Genomic DNA, 18549 nt, shown 5'->3' on the forward strand with positions numbered 1-18549 from the left:
TTCGTCTCCTCCCTGGCCTCCTGAAGGTTCGTCTCCTCCCTGGCCGCCTGAAGGGTCGTCTCCTCCTGATCCGCCCTGGTCGCCTGCACAGCCTGATCCGCCCTGGTCGCCTGCACAGCCTGATCTGCCCTGGTCGCCTGCACAGCCTGATCCGCCCTGGTCGCCTGCACAGCCTGATCCGCCCTGGCCTCCCGTCTTGCCGCAGTCTCCAGGTCGTTATCCGCTCCACGGGCCTGGCCCACCATCCCGCCCCCGGGTCCGCCTCCGCTCCACCTCCCTCCTGGACAAGTTTAGAGCGTCTGGAAGCCGCTCCTTTGAGGGGGGGCTATGTAACGGTCACCAGCTGGAGTGCCCTTGAAAGCCACCAGAGGGCACTCCACACCAGACTATCATGGTTCACTCACAACTACACTTCCCATAATTTACTGCCCGGACTCATCATCCCTGATTATCGCATTCACCTGTGTCTCATTATATTGTTTAGTTCACCCTATATAAGCCTGGTTCACCTCATTATCATTGCGAAGTTTTGTATGTTGTTGCACTGCACTTCTGAGCATTTTCCCTGGTTTTCATGTCTCTTGGTTTTTGGATTTCTTGCCTGTTCCCTGGATTACTCTCTTGCCTCTGACCCCTGCCTGTTTTGTTTTGTTTTGTTTTGTTTTAGTTTGTTTGTTTGGACTGTCTACTTGTGTTTTGACCCTTTGCCTGTTTATTGGATTTCGTCTTTGGATTACCCCTTAATAAAGCTGCATTTGGATCCTCAACCTTCGTGTCTCGGAGCAGTTCGTGACAATTACACTGATTGTTGTTAGAATTTTAATTATATTATTATAATACAATTTTATAAATGTATTTTAATAAAAGAGTGCTTTTAAAGGCCAGTGAAAGCAAAGGCTACTGTCAGTTAAGTCCTATTCGGACGCTGATATTGTTTATCATGGGCTCGTCCGGTATTTTAAACATTTACAGGGGTAAGTCTGTGATTTTAGTGCCGTCCGAATCCATAATATCAGTGTTTTTTCTCACCCAACCCGCGTAAAAATCCCTGGCCAAATTAGTACCTACTGTTTTTTGACAAACAGGTCGTGTGGTAATTTAATTGCCGTCTGAATCCACATCTCTGCGTTTTCAAGAAGAGATTCAAAATTCACTGTTTAAATCCTTTTTGATCACTGCCGAGCACCGTACGTGACGTACACTTTTATTACTGAAATGCTTGAAAGTATTTACAAGAACAATATTTCATCGCAGCTCCACCTCAGCGAACAAAAATGGGAAAGAGAAGAAAGCACATACAAATTTAAATGGTTATTATGGCAGCAATATATGATACAATTTTAAAATATGTAGGCAATGCTATTATAGGCTATAATAGTTTGGATTACTTTTTATAATATCCCATGAGTCCTAATAAATGCAATTTCAACTATTTCTAAAGTGCTTTTTTTTTATAAAGAACACCGCTTTCTCAGATAATCAGCCCTTGCACGAGAGAATAATTGATTCTCGAGCCATCGATATCAGCAGATTCAGCACCATCGCCACGGACAGCACCTGGTAACGTCGCACGTAAGAAGGTATATCTTAAGCAGCTTCCTAAGGTATAGTTCGGGGAACACGCCTAGAAATGGTATACCTTCAGTTAAGTTATACCTTAAGAGTCTTCGTAGCGCGCTAAGAGACAACGTTATCGGGAATCTCAGCCCTGGGGTGCGTTCTCCGAAACTACCTTAACGCTACGTCGTTCTTAAGTTGTACCTTAAGAAGTAGCCTACCTTATCGTTAATACGTGGTTTCCGAAACCTTCTTAGTTAAGTATACCTGGGTGGTTCTTCAACTATGGGCACTTTTGGCCTTGTGAATTTGAGGTAAAAAAAAGTGTTCAAATCAAAATTGTCACAGTCTAACAGTTAAATATAACTAGTCTAGTTTAATGATCCATAAGAGAACGCACTTACATTATAAGACAAATTGGTGTTTTTTGACATATTTTCCGATCCGCACTGAACAAATGTCATTTCCATCACATGTAAATATTTGATTTTTATTTAAAATTATTATGATATACATAATTTCTTAACAGTGTAAGAGCACTTTCACACATAGTTTTACCAATTTATACCTATATTGCAATTACCATAGATTTGTGGATTAAGTAAATTAATTGTCATGAGGCCCAAACACAAAGCTTACATCCACCACAACCTGAAATATAATATTGCATTGGTTAGATACATTTCAGAAAAATAACTACTTGTGTTATTACATTAAGTGGAACATTATCCCATAAACTATGCAGACATTTTTAATGAGTGATTCGAATTTTGTACATATTTTCTAAAAAGTTATGAGGTGGTGGAAATGACTGGGTGTTGTGGAAATGACAATGAATGGACGTCCATGTAGAATAACAGAAAACATTTATTTGAAACCCATTTAACAAATCATTATCCATTAGTCTGTTTGGTTCCATAACCAGATGAACAGTTACAGTCTTACTGTAAACAACTTTAACCACAAATAGTCACAAAAAAATTTAAGTTACGCATAAATTGTAATTGTAACATTCTAATTGTTGTGAATTCTGTTAAGTTGCGTTGTAAGCAAATAACGTAGTGCAGCGTTCTCAGCACATACGGACTCAGCGTAATTGCCTATTCACTAAGCTACTCCAGTTGAGCGATCATATCGCGTGCACGCATTCATGTGCAGTTATGTGCAAGAGAAAGTTTATGACAAAAAAGTACCTCAAGTACACTTATGTGTATATGGTCACTCTTGTGCAATAAACGACTAAACTCTGTCTGATGACTCCGACTCCCTGACCAGAGTTCTGCAGCGGTCAATAATATAATCCACCAGTTTTCAGGGGGGCAATCCCCAACATATGGTCCTTCGAGCCGGATCTATTGACTACTGCAGTGATGTCATTGGAAAAGCGATCAACCTCTCTCCCTCATGCTGAGACGTCAGACAGACCCTCACGGCATCGTCGCACACCCAAGCATCTGGAGGAGTATCTCCTTGATTACAGCCATCACCGACCTGCTCTTTCCTCCCCACCAACAGCAGAGGTGCCAGCGGAGCAGAGAGGAGCAGCAGCCGCAGTGGGCATAATTAGTCAATCACGACCAGCCTCCAGCCAGGGTGAGCATCCAGCCACAAGCTCCACAGACTTATTAAGTACGAGTTCACTGAGGGAATTAATGAAGTCTATCTCCGAGAAGGAAAGAGATGAAGCTGCTGATATGGCTGCGCTTCAGAGCAAACTCAAGCAGTACGAAAAACGACAGCGTCGGCGTCAGGATCTGATGAAACATATCACATCATTCCTGAGGGAAGAAGGGGATGAAGAGGTGCAAAGTGTAAAGCCTGCCACACCACTGATGAGATCACCTCCAGAAAACTCACCTCATCTGACCCCTTCATCAAGTCATTCTTCCTATTCATCACAGTCACCTGACATTGAGTTACATACCAAAGGACAAGGACATGTGAGTGCCACACAAATAAATGTAAGCACACCTACTGCAGAGGCAGAGCACTTTAACTCTGGTTTCGTACCAATACAGCCAGTCACTTCACTCCCTTTGTATTCACCAATTTCGTCTGGTACGTTACCTGCCGCTGTGCGCCAACCACAGTATGACACAAGAGCAGATACTGTGCCACTACTGCTTAATTCACAGTTTTGCCCTTATGGCGATGCTGGAACTGCCTTTCAGCCTCGGATGCAGCCACAGATAGTAGCTCCCACGCCAACCTACCAGCATCCCAGTGTGCCTTACATCTATACAACAGTGGCACCTTCTCCTCGACAACCTGTCGCGGCTCCACTTGCACCCAGTTTTTCAGTTCCCCACTATACTACAATGCCAGTAGCATCAGTGCCTCAAACCCTGCACAGTGCTTCAGTTCCTGCCATGAACATTCCTGCTCTCGCAAACACTTCTCTACAGCCATTGAGCCAGTCACTGAAGCGACCAGAATACTTGGTGCCTCACCGCCCTTTGCATGCTGTCCCCCAGCCAAAGATTCCTGATTTTGTGAATGACAACGAAAGGGAATTCGCTAACTTGAAATTAGCTTTGGACAATCTTCTGGAACCTCATGCAGAGCTAGATGAAAAATACAAGCATCACATCTTGCTGGAACACCTTAAATTGCCTGAGGCACAAATGATTGGCCAGTCCTGCCGCCATCATCCCTACCCGTACTCTGCAGCTATGCAAGCTCTTCAGTTGCAATATGGCCAACCCCATCAGCTGGCGCAGAGCGAAATAGCAGCAATCCTCACAGCACCAGAGGTAAAACCAAACGATGCACGCAGTTTTCAGAGTTTCGCTCTCCGTGTCCACCTCTTAGTGAGCATGCTGTTATCTTTGGAGGGACCCAGAGGGATGGAGTTGAACTGCTGCTCGCATGTGGATCGTTTGCTTAGTAAGTTGCCGAAGTACTTGCGAGATGGTTTCATAGAGTTTCTCCAGCTACAAGGGAAGCTCAACTCCCCCAGTATTAACCCGTACAACCTACAAGACTTCACAGGGTGGCTCGACATCAAAGCTCAGCAACAGAGATTGTCTAGTAGGTTAGTGCAACGCTACCAGTATGAAAGAGATCACAGCGGTTCAAAGGAGAAGAGTGCTGCTAAACCAAGAAGCCAAAGCACAGCCTTGTATCATGGTGCAGCACCCACTGAGGATAAAGCATCCCCCAGTCCTAAGGTGTCTTGGAAGAAGACCCCCCTCAAAGTCAACTGTCTTTTCTGTGGCAGTAAAGACCACTACATCACTCGATGCAGTAGTATTAAAGAACAGTCAGTGTCTGATCTTTGTAAGTGGATTTCAGAGGGGAAGCGCTGCTGGAAATGTGCCCGTTCCCATGCGCATGAGACCTGTAATCTGAAGAAACCCTGCAGTGACTGTGGTGGTATTCACCTTCAAGTGCTTCATGGCGTGGCCCGAAGTCGTGCAACTGATACATCATCAGCTACCTCGGAGAGCCGCATCTACCTCTTGCCATCCATTGCATCTGGTAGAGTCCTTCTGAAAGTGGTGCCTGTGCTGCTGCACCACAAATCAAAGACAATAGAGACTTATGCAATATTAGATGACGGAGCACAGCGCACCATGATCCTACCTACTGCTGTCCAGCAGCTCCAGCTTAAAGGTGAACCTGAGACTCTAGCACTTCGTACAGTCCGACCAGACACTACTTACCTCAATGGCTCAAAAGTCACCTTCGATATCTCTCCAAGAGGTAAACCAGAGAAACGCTATCAAGTGTTTGGAGCATTCACAGCTTCTGGCATTGATCTGGTGGAACAGTCATACCCAGTTCAGACTCTTCAGAGACGGTATGCACATCTAAGAGGAGTTCCACTACAGCCATTTCACAAGGTACGTCCACTGGTGCTCATAGGTTCAGACCAAGTTCACCTTATTACTGCTAAAGAGCCTATTCGTCAAGGCACCAAAGGGGGACCCGTGGCAGTTTGTACAGCTCTCGGCTGGGCACTCCAAGGGGCGGAAATGAGTACTACCGGCCGAGAACCAGTGCAGCAGTGTTTCTTCGTTTCCACTGACCACCCAGATGATCTTCTCTACAGAAATGTGGAGAGGTTATGGCAACTGGATGTGCTGCCCTTTCGCAACGAGAAACTGGTTGTCCGGTCTAGGCAAGACAAAGAGGCTATGCAGTTGCTTGAGTCTCAAACTCAGCGAGTCAATGTCAAGGGAGTACAGCGTTACGCCACCCCTCTTCTGTGGAACCCAGGTGCTCCAGAACTTAAGGGCTCCATGCAATCCGTCCTTGCAAATCTGAGGAACACTGAAAGGAGGCTCCAGAAGGACCCTGACAAGGCCTCAATCTATTCAGGAGAGATTGCCAAACTCATCGAGGCAGGTTACGTGGTCAAGCTTAACCAAACGGAAGCGACACAAACAGAGTCATGGTACCTGCCCCATCATCTCGTGAGTCATAACAATAAGCAACGACTGGTGTTCGACTGTTCTTTCAGATACCACGGTCTGTCCTTGAATGATCATCTCCTCCCAGGTCCCACACTTGGACCATCGCTGTTAGGAGTACTCCTGAGATTCAGACAGCATCCTGTAGCAGTAAGCTCAGATATCAAGGGCATGTTCCATCAGGTCCGTCTATTGCCGAAGGACAGGCCCTTTCTCCGTTTCATTTGGAGAGATCTGCAGAGTGAAAACCTTCCAGATGTATACGAGTGGCAGGTTCTGCCATTCGGCACGACAAGCAGTCCATGCTGTGCCATCTTTGCTCTGCAACACCATGCTTGCAATTCTGAGGCCAAATATCCAGGGCTACAACAGCTAGTCCACCAAAGCTTCTACGTGGATAACTGCCTGACAAGCTTCCCTACTGTCTCAGCAGCCAAGCAAACTGTGGATCAGTTACGCAGCATGTTAGCAGAAGGAGGGTTCGACCTAAGACAGTGGGCTAGCAGTCATCCAGCGGTGGTAGCTCATCTTCCGACGGAAGCCCAGTCATCAGCCACAGAGCAGTGGTTAGTGCAAAACCGTGTTGACCCTATGGAGCCCACATTAGGCCTCAGGTGGAATTGCGCAGCTGATACCCTCGGCTACCATTATCGGCTCATTGAGCATGCAGAACTGACTATGAGAGCTGCTTACCAGGTGTTGGCTTCCCAATATGATCCACTGGGGTTCATACTACCTTTTACCACCAGAGCAAAGGTGATCATCCAACAGTTGTGGGCTAAAAAGAGAGACTGGGATGACCCAGATCTACCACCAAACCTTCAGGCCGCCTGGACCGACTGGGAAAGCGAGCTAAAACAACTCAGTGCAGTTTCCATTCCTCGCTGTTATACGCCAGCCTCTACAACTGCAGCAGAACAGCACAGTTCTCTTCATGTTTTCTGCGATGCCTCTGAAAGAGCGTACGGTTCAGTGACATATTTGGCCGTTCAAACCAGTAGTGACATTCATGTTTCCTTCATAATGGCCAGATCACGGGTTGCTCCTAAGAGGCAGCAGTCTATACCTCGCCTGGAGCTTTGCGCTGCCTTAGCTGGAGCTCAGCTGGCCAAACTGGTTAGGAATGAGTTGACACTCTCCATCAGTCAGACAATTCTGTGGACAGACTCCATGACTGTGCTAGAGTGGATTCAGTCAGACTCCTGCCGGTACAAGGTGTTCGTTGGGACACGAGTCACCGAGATGCAAGAATTAACAGACCACAGCTCATGGAGGTATGTTAATACACAGGATAACCCAGCTGATGACATTACGAGAGGCAAAACCCTCCAAAGTTTGGCCGAGCCCAGTCGATGGAGTCAAGGGCCTCCATTCTTGAAACAGAGCCCAGAGCACTGGCCTAAAAGACCTGAAGTTGCATAGTCAGAAGTAGTTTCCGAATTGAAAGGCCTAACCTGCTACTCCGTAATGGCAGTTGAAACAGAGTCCAACCTTCCCGATGTTACGCAATTCAAGACCTGGCGAGAGTTAGTGGGGGCAACTCTACGAGCCTGTCAAGGGGCGGCCGCATCGAATAGTGTAATAATGAAATTTAAAATCTCCTCCATGTCAGACATGTGCTGTGATGTCATTGTTCATCTCCATAGAAACTATCCAAACAATCTTTCAAAAAAACTTTTTAAAGGGACATTACAGCGTTGTGGTGGAAATTACGGCAATACTGTGGGACAACTACATTTTGTATATAAAATCACATTAATAGTTGTCTGACCTTAAATACCTCAATTATGTTTTGATTCTTTTACTGATACTTTATTCAGTCATACTAAAAAAAAATAGATAAATATTTTTTTTACACTTCTTTTTCATTATTGAAGATCAGAAGTCTGGGTGTGGGACAAGCACAAAACAGCAATATTTGCATGTATAATGATGTTTAAAAAGGTAAAAAATCATCGTAGACTACCGGTAAAAAGTTCCTAAAGTACTTTCATTGTAAATTTAACTATGAAAGTGTTAATTTTTCAAAATTAAATGTTTTTTATAAAATATGATCAAAGGACATGAAAGTGCCCGTAGTCTAAGAATTGCCCACCTTCTGTAAGTCATACGTTCGTAAGGTTGGTCTGGAGCGCTCTTAGCTATACCTTATCGCTGCTGACGGTTCATACCCCTAGTGGCCACCACTACGCAAAAAGCTTTTTTACATCGCAGTTTAATTACACATAGAAAATTTTATATGAACATTTAATATAAAATCTGATTTAGTATTAAAATTACATTTTTACTTTACTTAAAAAATGTACACATAAAATACTTATGTTGTTATAGCCTACACCCAGTGTATGGAAGTGTTTTCATTAATAAAGTTTCCATACACTAATGGTTGTTAGCTTTTTTAAATTAGGCTACTATCCTAAGGCACATCAGCTGGCGAACCATTTGACAGAAAAGGCTTAGGAGTCTATATAAAGAAAGATGAGTTTACACAAACTTTATAGCTATGGCAGCAAGACAGCGAGTACTTGTTTTAAATCAAAGACGGCGCCGTCCGCGGAGCCAGTTAGTGTATGTCAACTACATGGCTGGTGGATAATCAGCATACGTTGTGGAGAACATTAACACACTTATGGCCGTGAGGGTTTGGGATTGCACACTTGCTAAATTATAAACACATAATCATATTTATTTCTGCATGTACATATTTAAATGAGCCCCGATAAATGCAGTTTGTACTATTTCTAAAACGCTTCTTTATAAAGAACATTGTTTTCTCAATACTTTACCTATTCCGCTGTGAAGGAAAGAGCGCACAATCGATCATCGAGGCATCGATATCAACCTATTCAGCGCCTCCACCATGGACAGCACCTGCTAAGGTCGAACTTAAGAAGGTTTACCTTAAGCAACATCCTAAGGTATAGTTCGGAGAACACACGTAGGAAAGGTATACCTGTAGTTAAGGTGTACCTTTTGAGTCTTCGTAGCGCGCTAAGAGACAACGTTATCGGAGAACGCACCCCTGGTCTCTATATTTCCTTCCCAGCTGACACTAATATGCAAGTGCACAGCAAAAATCACAACTTGTGCTTGCTGCGAACGCAAGTTATTTAAGGTGTCTCAACAGTACACAGTCTACCCTACAGTGTGAATTCGTTACAAGGTTTCATTTAATTAAATTAATGTGCAGAAATTTGTACAAATAGAGTCTATAGGCCTACTATAGGCTACTGTTGTAGCCATTAAATAATCTCATTTAGTATCATATTTGTTAAAATATTATAATGTTATTTTTTTCCATCTATGTTGAATATGAAAAGTGAACAGCACGAGTAAGATAGGATGCATTATATCGAGAGATGGATATGGAGTGGGTCAGACATGATTTTGACCACTTCATTAAGTTTTGTTTAGTAGAAAACCTTTCTTTAAAGTGAATTTCGTTTTCTATAAATTGTATCTTAATTTTAATCAATTTTTCATCAACCAATTGCCTGGATTGAATAAGTAAGAGAAGCAAATATAACAGACACTAATCATGGAGGCGCCCGCGCGGTCACTTGCATTGGTCAGCTGGAGCGCATCTCATCCTCCTAACTTAACGAAACTCAGCGTATGCCTCACACAGACATGATAAATACATCAAATACACAAAGCTTGAAATGTCTTCAAACGAAATAATTCAAAACGAAAAGAAAAAGGCTACTCTCTGATTATGTCTTTATGTGCATTTCTCTCTAGGTGCGTTCACTACATATGGCGATCGTCAACTTCATCTTTGCAGTCGACACTGTCAGAAAACACTAGTTTATTGATAAAAATCAATGCACGCATCACCGGATTTACAAATACACATCTTGCTTGTTGCACGCACACATATTATGTCGAAAAAACGAAATATTATGTTGAAATAAACATCTTTTAGAATATTTGATTAAATGCTGATTGTTGCGCTTGTTCAATTTAATAAAATTAAAACTTTAATTGTGATAATTAAAATAATTGAAAATTAAATATTTAGTGGCCAAGTTTTGCTAATTTATTATATAGGCTATTATATGCCTATTGCCTATATTAAGTAGGTCATATTAAGACAAGGCATTTATTAAGTTATTTTAGCTGTTATGAGAAAAAAAAATCTAACGAAATCTAAAATCTAAATCTAATAAATCAAAAAAAAAAATCTAACGCCAATTCAACATGCCAGAATAAAACCTGATTTTTGAACAATGCGTAACGCCACTCGGCCTGGTGTGCCAAAACACTACATTTTAAACTTCAATGTTTAATTCAAAACAATCTCAAAACGCGTTGTGACATTTTTTTAAAGCAGTAGCCTAGCCTATATACATTAAGGGCATTGAAACCAGGATCTTAACTAAAACGCGTTCCACGTAATCTCTCAAAAATTATGCCACACTACTCCATGTATTTTTTTTTTTTTAAGGACTGCTTTTGAAATCACTATAAATCACTATGCAATTGTATCGCTCACGAGAGCTCTTCATTTATCTAATTCCTCAATAGAATAGTAAAAATATTCAGCGTCGATTGCTGCTAATATCGTCTCTATTTTTAACTTTTGAGTTCTAAAATTGATTCTATCTTTGGTTCTATTCTGTTGTAGCCTAATAGGCCTATTTATATATATGAAAAATATGCCTATTAGGCTTAGGGTTTTATATTTAACCCACTTACATTTTAAAATACGGCAATTGCTGCTGTTTTGCAAAATGTCTCTTTGCGCCACCTGGCGGTCATTTCGGGAACGACTTTGAAATGCGGCTGGTTTATTTTCTGGCGCGGCGGTAATAGGCATTCTGGTTGTCCACCATCTGTATAATTATTTTGAAGTGTTGGTGCTTAATATAGCAATATATAGTGTAAATGATAAATCATGTTTGAGATTTGTGCTGGCTACTGTATACAGGCCAACAGGGCACCATACAGATGTATGAATTTAGATTCTTAAATATAATATAATTGTATTATAACTAGAATTATAATATACATTATGTTATAATCATTATGTAAAATTAATCCTTAAAATTCAGTTTAATTGGTGTGCTACCCAGTGCCAAAAGGGTAGGGGTGTGCTTTTATTTTTTGCCTATTTTTTCACGGCTAGAAATGTCTAGAAGTGTGGCACAGGTAATAGCAAACCCAATCATCCTTGACTGGGGTGCACCAACTAAAACTGAATCTGATCAGAGAAGTAAATTTACAAGGAGGGTGTGAATATCTAACATCAGACAGAAGTACTTTTGTACATCAGCCTTTTGCAGGTCACAAAAGATATGCACTAACTAAATGTGTGAACGACACCAGCAAATGCTTAGCAGGCAACACAGAAACAGGTGAACTCATTTCTGCCCACAGATCTGGCTGTAATGAGAGCTACTTGAAGTAAAGCCATGAGCATTGCTCTAATGCTCATATGACACAGCAGACTGTGAAGGCTGAACTGCAAAAGCAGCTTCAGGTGTCACACAATGCACTGAAACAACAGCAATAATTCAGACTTGGTAAATGAAACTCGGTTTCATGCAACAACTGGAATTAAAATTGCAATGGACATGATAATGGAGCAAGTAAAAGAATTCCACATGTCTGAATTTGGAGTTGTTGAAAATATCAGAATTAACTGTGGTTCTCTCTGCATTTGTTTCTGTCTCAGGTTTACTTCTGCAAATTCCTCGCAGGACGGATGCCAGGACGGGCCGGACCTGGATCAAAGCCAGGACAGCGGAATTGTTAGAACATAACCTGAGACTCGGGAGATGGGTGAAAAGACACTTCAAGAGGCCGTTCACATCTCACAACAGTACATCTCTGCATAAATATGGCCCCCCAGTATAGAACTGGAACTAAATTTGCAACACAATTATTATAGATTATATTCCACCCATCTCCTAGACATGAACACTGAACACACACCTCCATCACTACACCCTCACTGCATCATCACCTGAATAGATCCAGTCTATCCAGGATGAACACTAAACATCATAAGAAGATAAAGATGACATAGAGTCCAAAAGTGTCACTTCACCAAAGATCTATTGTCCATCGTCACACTAACAGATCTAGATAGCTTCACACACGTAGGATGTTAAAGCTGATTCCATGATGACAGTCCAACAGAGACACACATAGCATACGCTATCCACAACACACTGCCAACTCATGGGAAAACACTGTAATATACATATGAATGGCTACAGTCACAAATCAATTATGCAAATTATAAAGCAGAGACAGACCTGCTATTAAATTTCAAAATGTTAAAACTTTCTGACTGTTATTAGAGTGGTTGGAAAATCAGAGGGCCCCTGATTTGTCAACATACCACTGATAACAGAAACATCATAAAAAACGGATAGATCTGAAGTGTGAGCGCTTCAATCAATTACAAAATTTACAATTTAACCCGGTCATCAACTGTGACTTAGCCAGCACAACACACACACTCTCTCTTTCACACACACAACACACACACACACACACACACACACACACACACACACACACACACACACACACACACACACACACACACACACACACACACACACACACACACACACACACACACACACACACACACACACACACACACACACACACACACACACACACAAACTGTTGCAAGAAATGAACAATCTCCATTCTTGTATGGCTAAGCATGTTCCCAGTCACTTCTTAGATCTGCATAGGTGGCTTGTATTGGAAGATTGCTGAACAAACAAAGTGATTATTATTATTATTACTGTTATTACAAGATTTATTGATGCGTACCATTGATTTGATTATTTAGGTTACACCGACCTCTTGCTGCATTTCCTTTGAATAATTCAGACCAAGAATATTTAAATTCCACTACCATTTAACATCACCTTGGTAGTGAAGAATTGGATATTTAAAATGGGACCACCCTACCATACATGACCTTGAGAAACACTTGAGACCAGATGTACCATTCGCACTTGCTGACATGAACATGATATTTTATATTGAACATGACATGATTTTGTTTTGTTGCATTATGTGTTCCTATGCATTTCCTTACGACTTTAAGTTCATAAGTGCTCAATCGTGAAGGAATGACACGTCAACTGAACAAGTCACAAAGGTCCAGATTGACTACGAACTTTGCTCACATCACAGGATCACATGATGAAAACCTGAACGCATTCATCCCTCTGCTGAACTCAAGCTACATACCCCTGGTGAGACCAGGTGTTCTGCAGGTGAACACAGCAAGCTTCTACAGATGCTAACATTGAAAAGACAATTTTTGGATTACATCTCAAGGATTACAACAAACTTTTATCAGTGACTCCATAGGGACTTATTTGAATTTGACCCACGAAGTCAAGGAGGGAAAACTATAATAATTGAGAAATTAGAAAATGCCGGATAGTCCAGTTGAAGAGCGACCAGACCCTGAGAGGGAAAAGGACCTCTCTGGAAATTAACATTTGAACTCCCCCTTGTGCACTATCGAGACAAAAGTCTCACTTCCGAGTCATCCTAATCTACATCTCTTTCCCTCATCCCCCCTCTCCTTCTCCCCCATGCGAAGAACACCAAAAACTCACTAAAAAATATATGGTTTAATGTGAATGATTAACATAGAGTATTATACATATTTATCATTTGAAATGTCTCATTGCGACTGGTACAAATGTCTAATTTTCAAATAAGTAAAACAAAAGATAATAAGGTTTTTAAGAGTTTAGGGATACCTGACTCTCAAAGGAAGGTGGTCCCTAGACAAATGGTCTCCTACCTGGTTGCAGATAAAGTCCTAATTGTTGGTGATTTTAATATACATGTAGATAATGAAAAAGATGCATTGGGATTGGCATTTAAAGACATTCTGAACTCTATTGGAGTTAGACAACACGTGTCAGGACCTACTCATTGTCGTAATCATGCTCTAGATCTAATATTATCACACGGAATAAATGTTGATGCCGTTGAAATTCTGCAGCAGAGTGATGACATCTCAGATCATTATCTAGTCTTGTGTAAATTACAAATAGCCAAGGCTGCAAAGCTGACTCCGTGTTACAAATATGTTAGACCTATCACTTCTGCCACTAAAGATTGCTTTATTAATAATCTTCCTAATCAGTTTCATCATCTCAGCATCCCAGATAGCTTAGAAGAACTCGATATTGCAACAGAAACTTTTAACTCTCTCTTTTTCAGCATTTTAGACACAGTTTCTCCATTGCACTTAAAGAAGATTAAAGAAAATAGTCCAACGCCGTGGTACAAAGAGCACACTCAGGCACTTAAGAGAGCAGCCAGAAAAATGGAGCGCAACTGGAAGAAAACAAAACTAGAGGTATTTTGCATTTCATGGAAAGAGAGTTCGATTGCATACAGAGAGGCCTTAAAAGCTGCTAGATCTGCTTATTTTTCAACCCTATTAGAAGAAAATAAACAAAACCCTAGGTATTTATTTGAAACAGTGGCTAAACTAACGAAAAAGAAAGCTTCAAGCCCAGACATTTCCAAGCAACACAGCAGTAATGACTTTCTGAACTTCTTCACTTATAAGATTGATAATATCAGGGACAAAATTATAACTATGCAACCGTCTACTACAGTATCGCATCAGGGAGTGCATTGTAGTCTCCCTAAGGAAAAATTCGATTCATTTATTGCTATAGGAGAGGAAGAATTCGCTAAACTCATTAAATCATATAAACCGACAACATGTATGTTAAACCTAGGGTTGGGTACCGAAACCCGGTTCCAATAGGGAACCGGTTCCGACGTAAACGGTAGTATCGAGACCGAATAAGAACGCAACTTTCGGTGCCTGATTTCGGTGCCTGACTTTTTTCACCGCCCCCTATAAAACATCTCGCGGCACGAATGATCCAATAACAAAACATATCCAGTTAACCAGCAGAGCATTCATTTAGTTCGTTTGTTAAATAAGAGACGATCTAGTGCTGAAATGTGTTTTTTAAATCAAGTGATCAAAGTGCTCGTTGCCGCTGTGATCAGTGGTGCTGATACAGTGTTTTCTCTTGTGGCTCGCGCACACCGCACTTTCTTCACTCGGACGCGCGCTTCAATACGTTGCAGAGATCGATCTATTTGAGGTGCCGTCTATATGAGTATGTGCGCGGAGAGTTTGTGTGTGCGTGCTCGCGTCTCAGATGAGTATGTGCGCGAGTTTGTGTGTGTGTGTGTGTGTGTGCTCGCGTCTCAGATGAGTATGTGCGCGGAGAGTTCCGCGCGTCTCGTGTGTGTGTGTGTGTGTGTGTGTGTGTGCGTGAGCGACTTTAGATGTGACGTTGTGCATTTCATATAGTTGGAGCATTCAGCAGTATACATGTATGTGTGACTACTTAGTATATGTGTATGCAAGCGTTTTATGTGTGCGTGAATGAAGTTCGATTTAGGCCCTAGACGGCGCCTCATATATTCGTTCTGGTGAAATCACAACATATAATGCACACAAAGTGTCCCTGCTTGATATTCAACCACTGATGAGCATAATCGGTTTAAAAAAAAATAAAAAATAAATAAAATAAAAAACCTACGAATTAGAACCCAAAACCTCTGACACTCTTGGCTAAAGTTCAAGTTCAGCTGCAGTGTTCCTCTTCGGGTAAGTCTAGTATTTTAATGCCAACTGCAACTCTTGCATATCAAGTATGAAGTATATCAAGTATATTTATATGGGGCTATACTATGTGTGTTAAATATTTCTGCTCAGTGTCAGATATTTCTCTGTTTTGTAAAAGTCTATAATATATAATATATATATAAATAATATGAGAAGACAAAATTTTGATCTTAACTTAAGTGTTTTCGGCTACATCAGCACAATTTTTTATTTGATCAGAAATCAGAAAATCTTTTTCAGAAAACACACACAGGTATTATTTTTTTTTTATAAAGTGTGTGCGGTTTTGTTTTCTTAAGTACCGGTTTAAGAACCGTTTAAGCACCGGAACCGTTTGAAAAATACCGAGTAGGTACTGGTATCGGATAAAACCCAACCAATACCCAACCCTAGTTAGACCCTATACCGACTAAGCTACTGAAAGAGATGCTTCCAGAGGTCATAGATCCTCTTCTTACTATCATTAATTCATGTTTGTCTCTAGTATACGTACCAAAAACCTTTAAGCTGGCTATGATTAAAGTCAAGTCAAGTCAAGTAAAGTATATTTGTATAGCGCTTTTCACAATACAGATTGTATCAAAACAGCTTCACAGTATTAAATTAAAATAATACAACAAGGTTTGTTTCTAGTGGAATTTATTGATTGATAAAATTAAATTACATATCCCCAAAATATCCCCAACTGAGCAAGTCAAAGGCAACAGTGGCAAGGAACCGAAAAACTCCATTAAGTGACCTAATGGTGACCTAAAGCTCCATCAGGTGACCCAATGGAGAAAAAAAAACCTTGGGAGAACCCAGGCTCAGTCGGGGGCCAGTTCTCCTCTGGCGTTTATGAACTAGAGGCCGGATTTAACTGTAAGATTAAAAATATTATATGAATGCCTGGCTGAAGAGATGTGTCTTTAATCTAGTTTTAAACTGGGAGAGCGAGTCTGAGCAACGAACAGTATCAGGAAGGCTATTCCAGAGTTTTGGAGCTAAATGTGAAAATGCTCTCCCTCCTTTGGTGGATCTGGATATCCTAGGTATGACCAAAAGCCTCGAATTTAGTGATCTTAAAGAGCACGATGGATTGTAGGGCGATAGAAGATCCGTTAAATAGACTAGAGCTAAGCCGTTTAGGGCTTTATAAGTCAGTAGCAATACCTTGTAATTAATACGGAATTTTATAGGTAACCAATGTAGTGATGATAAAATCGGTGTTATATGATCATATTTTCTTGACCTAGTAAGAACTCTAGCAGCTGCATTTTGGACTAACTGTAGCTTGTTTATTGAGGATGCAGGACAACCAGCTAATAAAGCATTACAGTAATCTAGTCTCGAGGTCATGAATGCATGAACTAACTTTTCTGCATCAGAAACTGATAGCATATTACGTAGCTTAGCAATGTTTCTAAGGTGGAAAAAGGCTGTTTTTGTAACATAAAATATGATTTTCAAAAGACAGGTTGCAATCTAGTATAACACCCAGGTCTTTTACTGTAGAGGATAAAGTAACAGGACATCCTACTATGTTAAAGTTGTATTGTGAGAAGTTTTGTGGGCGGTTTTTTTAACCGATAAGTATTACCTCTGTCTTGTCTGGATTTAATAAAAGAAAATTGCGCGTCATCCAATCTTTTATATCTTTAACACACTCTGTCAATTTGGATAATTTAGCGTTTTCATCCGGCCGTGATGAAATATATATTTGAGTGTCATCAGCATAACAATGGAAACTAATTCCATGTTTCCTTATAATATTTCCAAGTGGCATCATATATATTGAGAATAATAGAGGGCCCAACACAGATCCCTGCGGCACTCCATAGTTTACTGAAGTTATGATCGATTTTTCTCCATTTAAATAGACAAAATGGTAGCGGTCAGATAGGTATGATTTGAACCAGCTTAATGCTTGTCCTTGAACACCAGTATAATTTTGTAGTCGATGAGTATTGTGTGATCTATAGTATCGAACGCAGCACTAAGATCAAGTAAAACTAGTATTGAGATGCAGCCTTGGTCAGAAGCTAAAAGTAAATCATTTGTGATTTTAACGAGCGCAGTTTCAGTGCTATGATGCGGTCTGAATCCAGACTGAAACTTTTCATAGATGTCATTTTCTTGCAAGAAAGAGCCTAGTTGAGCGGACACCACTTTTTCTAATATTTTAGACATAAATGGTAGATTTGAAATGGGTCTTTAATTTGCTAAGTTATTATGATCTAATTGTGGTTTCTTAATGAGTGGTTTTATAACTGCCAATTTAAATGTTCTTGGAACATGACCTAAAGATAAAGATGAGTTAATAATATTGAGGAGAGGCTCTTCCACTACAGGTAACACTTCTTTCAGTAGTTTAGTTGGTATAGGATCTAATAAACATGTTGTTGTTTTAGATGAAGTGATGCGTTTATTTAACTCTTTTTGTTCTATAGTTCTGAAGCACTGTAATTGTTCTTGCGGGGTGATAATTGAGGCTGAATTATAAGGCGCGATTGAAGATTGAACGTTTACAATTGTGGTTCTGATGCTTTCTATTTTCTCAGTGAAGAAGTTCATGAAATCATTACTACTAAACTGTAATGGGATATTTTGTTCAGGTGACGTCTGTTTATAAGTTAATCTAGCCACGGTGTTAAATAAAAACCTTGGATTATTTTGGTTATTTTCTATTAGTTTGCGGAGATGCTCAGCCCTGGCCACTTTTAGGGCCTTTTTATAACGTGACATACTGTCTTTCCACGCGATTCTAAAGACCTCTAAATTAGTCTGTTTCCATTTACGCTCTAAATTACGGGTTTCTCTCTTTAGAACATGCGTAGTATTGTTGTACCATGGTGCTTTAATTTTCTCTCTGACATTTTTTAATTGAATGGGTGCAACAATATCCAATGTTCTAGAGAGAATGGTGCTCATAGTGCTAGTTAG

General features: G+C 40.8%; 2 protein-coding genes and 1 long non-coding RNA gene across 4 annotated transcripts in view; 1 reads left to right on the plus strand and 2 right to left on the minus strand.

The window, feature by feature from the left end:
- The window catches only part of LOC309479407 (b(0,+)-type amino acid transporter 1), a 144669-nt gene that overhangs the window by 12642 nt on the left and 113478 nt on the right, over window positions 1–18549 (minus strand). The gene's annotated exons all lie outside the window — the stretch shown is intronic.
- Window positions 1712–16644, minus strand: LOC309479508. The gene is made up of 3 exons (XR_014199244.1): window positions 12608–16644; window positions 8068–12447; window positions 1712–1824 (listed from the first exon to the last, which is right to left on the minus strand). It is a non-coding gene; the product is annotated as an uncharacterized lncRNA (long non-coding RNA).
- The window catches only part of LOC309479340 (uncharacterized protein), a gene marked incomplete at its 5' end in the record, with an annotated part of 244765 nt that continues 229143 nt past the window's right edge, over window positions 2928–18549 (plus strand). Inside the window, one exon of the mRNA XM_082143402.1 lies at window positions 2928–8072. Within this exon, the coding sequence (XP_081999528.1) occupies window positions 2928–7394 (4467 nt within the window). The 3' untranslated portion in view covers window positions 7395–8072. The remainder of the gene's footprint in view (window positions 8073–18549) is intronic.

This window comes from Leuciscus leuciscus, assembly GCF_965113295.1.
Source record: "Leuciscus leuciscus genome assembly, chromosome: 17".
Lineage (NCBI taxonomy): Eukaryota > Metazoa > Chordata > Actinopteri > Cypriniformes > Leuciscidae > Leuciscus > Leuciscus leuciscus.